Source organism: Hibiscus syriacus, unplaced genomic scaffold (assembly GCF_006381635.1).
Source record: "Hibiscus syriacus cultivar Baekdansim isolate YM2019G1 unplaced genomic scaffold, ASM638163v2 tig00111403_pilon, whole genome shotgun sequence".
Taxonomy (NCBI): Eukaryota; Viridiplantae; Streptophyta; class Magnoliopsida; order Malvales; family Malvaceae; genus Hibiscus; species Hibiscus syriacus.
The window spans coordinates 1,092,389-1,096,285 of NW_024063083.1; the positions used below are offsets into that span (position 1 = coordinate 1,092,389).

At 35.4% G+C, this 3,897-nt stretch overlaps 1 protein-coding gene across 2 annotated transcripts; it reads left to right on the forward strand.

Moving 5' to 3' along the window:
• The first annotated feature begins 301 nt into the window (after positions 1–301).
• LOC120162637 (vesicle-associated protein 2-1-like) lies at positions 302–3,671 on the forward strand. Of its 2 annotated transcripts, none has more exons than XM_039172748.1 (9): positions 302–435; positions 620–725; positions 1,392–1,462; positions 1,583–1,664; positions 1,809–1,924; positions 2,021–2,152; positions 3,073–3,141; positions 3,314–3,482; positions 3,519–3,671. In XM_039172748.1, the coding sequence occupies exons 2-9, from the start codon at positions 665–667 to the stop codon at positions 3,575–3,577; spliced, it is 759 nt and encodes a 252-aa protein (XP_039028679.1). In that variant the 5' UTR covers positions 302–435; positions 620–664; the 3' UTR covers positions 3,578–3,671. The 2 variants fall into 2 exon arrangements, with proteins under 2 accessions (XP_039028679.1, XP_039028680.1); XM_039172749.1 differs by having other exon boundaries at positions 629–725.
• Positions 3,672–3,897: the final 226 nt, after the last annotated feature.

Below are 3,897 nucleotides of genomic sequence, written 5' to 3' on the forward strand. Positions count from 1 at the left end.
GAAGTAGCATCGTGTACTTTGCCCAAAAAAGAACTTCTAAATGTTAAAGTGACACATAAGAGGTTCGATTTAATGTGGGTGCCACGTCAATGAATCCCACGTCCAGGCTGTTACAACAGAACCCTATTAAAGTGACACGTGTCTCCAACCCTTCTTCCTCCTGAATCTTTTCTTTCTCATAGAAACCACACACCTGCGTCTGCCATTCTCATGGTGTACAAAACCTCCGAACAACTTCCCCTACCATTTTTTAATGTATTTTTCTTCTAAAAATTTAAAAAAGAAGAAAACAATTAAAATCTTATTTGAACTTGAAAAACTCCGATTTCGGTGGCGTCTATATCGGTGATTCCGTTTACCACACCCGAAAGGAAAAGGGAAATCGAAAGACGAAACCTCGGATTTAGACCGAGCCAGTTGCATTTTGCACCACATGTTAGTTCCGCTCATTAATATTTACTCAATTCCTCTCTCTCTCTTCAAACCTTTGTTAGATAATTTCTTTTTTCTACGTTTTTGGGTTCTTTTTGTTGATTTGTCATTCATTCTTTTCTTCCTCCTCTTAGGTTTTGAAAGATTATTGCTAGTGATTTTGATTTATTTATCCACTTTTTTTAAGAGCGTAAAGATATAGTGTTGGCGGGGGAGGTTGGTGGACCCAGTCATGACTGCTGATGGGAATAGTCAGTTGATCTCTGTCCAACCCAATGGCCTCAAGTTCGCTTGTAAGTAAATTCTTGAATGGATGCATGTAATTCTTATGCATGTAATGTATACATTCATGAAACTGTAAATGTAGAGTCCCATTGGATGTATGTGAAAGTTCATTATCAATTTTATAGTTATGCGGTCAACTTGTAAATCGGAAAATATGGGTGCGATGGATCAATGTTGTGTTGAATTTCAGGTGATGATTGATAGGGATGGAATGCAGTGAAGGTGATTGTTTGTTTGACAATTTTATGGTATTAGATTTGTGGAGATTCTAGTGACTTATATGTTGATTTGTTTAAATTTTAATTAGTTTATTTACATCATTCCCTTGATCTCAAAGATTGACGATGTTTTTCGGATTCTAGCACATACCAATTCGGCTTCTCTTACAACCAGAGGCACCATTAATTTAATTTGTGAAGGTTTACATGGTGTTTCTTAGAAAATGCTAGGAAAGAAAAGCAGGTTATTTATTAGTTTTTAATCTTTTTTAACATTTTGTCAATGTTTGGCTACCTTCAACTTTGTCTTTAGATGCTGGTTTATTTGAAATGCTTGAGAGTTTAATGCCTTTGTGATCGTTGTCTTCATGTACAGTATATTGTTTGATTCTTGAAAAATGTTGTGGAACAAGTTTAAGGTTTAGTTACCTTTTGGTCATGCTTATCTGTTTTCAGTTGAGCTTGAAAAGCCAAGCTTTTGTGATCTTAAAGTGGTGAACAACACAGATCACCATGTGGCGTTTAAGGTACACAAAGTTTCTGTTACCATTGCAAATGCATCTGAATACTTGTGTGTATTCTCTGTCCATTCTAGGGTTTTCTTTTGTTTGTATGATTTTAGTTATCCCAACTCATTATCATGTTAGGTTAAAACAACTTCACCTAAGAAGTACTTTGTACGACCAAATACCGGTGTTGTACAGCCTCTGGATTCATCTGTCATTAGAGGTATTATTACTAATCGGTTCTGTCCTAAACCATCTCATCGATTAAAAGTTTCACAATCTGCTTCCATCCATTGATTTTCTTGGATGGTTCTTCGAGATTCTTATATGTATTAAACTGATTTTCGTTGATATGCTTGAACGTCAGTCACTCTCCAAGCTCAACGGGAATATCCTCCAGATATGCAATGCAAAGACAAATTTCTGTTACAGAGTACTGTAGTGCCTCCAAATACTGATGTGGATGACCTCCCGGCGGATACTGTAAGAATACCGACATTGAGAATAATGTTTTTCATTTATGATGTTATTCATAGTTCAATACGATATTTGGATTGGCATCCTTGTCTTTGCATTCAGTTTAATAAGGAAAGCACTAGGGAGATACAGGAGTGCAAGCTTAAAGTTTTTTATGTAAATCCTTCCTCTCGAGGAAATTCAGAAGATGAAGGATTCAAGAGCTACCCAGAACAAAGCGCTGATTCGAACTCTGTGAGTCTAGTCAATGATCTGGTTATTTATTATTTTTGTTTTGTTTTATGGAATATATACGTGCGTGGTCTATGCACAATTTGAGGTTTTCAGTAAAGGTTCAATTGGGTTGATCTGACGGTAGAGGCATAGAAATCAGTACTGATATAGGCAACTCAAAGCTCTCCTTCTAACCTCTGTTTTAAATGCGTTTGTGATATCAATTATGTTCAAAGTCTGGTTTTGTTTGATCCGGAATTGGTTGTTTAAAATAAGTAGGCACTTGGCACTATTTTTGTCTGGTTTACATGAGCTAATTTGAGTTCCTTGTAGCTAGGGGTGAGTATTCGATAGAGTCGAGTAAAGTAAAAAAAATTCGAGTTAGTCAAGTTGACGAGTCTTACTTTATAACTCAAATTTCTTTAAAAAAATTTCTAGTCAAGTCGAGTTTGTGAAATTCTAGTCGATATATCATGTATATTTCTTCATATATGATATACATATATATTGCTTTATATTTTTTCATATACAATATACATATATCATGTAGAGAAGTTGAAAATCAATCCACTAATCACTAAATTTTTTGAGTTATTCAAGTCTTATTTTATAACTCAAACTTTATTTGAAATTTTTTCAAGTCGAGTTATTCAAGTTTATCAAAATACGAGTCGAGTTGTACTCACCCCTACTTGTAGCCATGTTTATACTACAACCTGGTTATAATGGAGTTATAATGGATTAAGTACCTTGTTCATTTTGCTTTCATATAATGTTAAGCTAGCTATTGCAAATCATTATGTTACTTGCATTTGTGTAATTTGTTGTTATATGCTTGCCCTTTTATTTATTTGTTTGGTGGTGAAGGTAACTTGAAAAATGAAAACCCGAAATCTGATCTTTATATCTTTTTACATTTGCTTTCTGCATTCATGAACCAGACTGTGCGGCACCTGAAGGATGAAAGAGATACAGCTGTTCGGCAAACACTGCAGCTGCAACAAGAACTGGTATGATTTTACTTCAGACTTGCCACTCAAACCAGTAAAACTTTTTTCATCCACGTAAAAACCTTCAGCCTAACAGTTTAATCGGAGCCCGAAAAAAAAATGGCAGAAGTACACCATTACAATTCACTACTGCCGTGACCAATAAGTAAACACCCCCATTTTGCTGAAACAGGATTTTCTGAAGAGACGACGACAACGTAGGAATGACTCCGGCTTCTCCTTAATGTTTGCGTTTGTTGTGGGACTGATAGGGATACTGGTTGGGTTTCTGTTGAATCTGTCATTGTCATCATCACCATTACCACCTCCACCACCATCATCGCCATTTGTTGATTCATCTATACCACCACCATCAGCACCACCATCTGTAGATTAATCTACACCATTACCACCACCACCACCACCATCTGTAGGTTCACCTACAGATGAAATATAGATGCCCCTTTACAAAGTATGGTAACCAGTAATTTTGTCTACTTCGTTGTATAATGCTGAATGTTACTGTTCGATGGAGAGTGCAAATTTCCTTTAATTTGTGTGTGTGTGTGTGTTTTTTTTATCATTACCGTCTTATACTTTGTGCTTTTTTTGGAATGTATTTTCATTCCTTTCATAAGTTGATATGTTGTCAATAAATAGTTAATTTCTTATTTTGGCTGATTAGAAAAGCGTATGTTTTTTTATATAAATTTTAATTCTAATCTTAATCTTATTTAGTTATTTAGAGGGAATTAAGAGGGAAGTAGAGATGGGCAC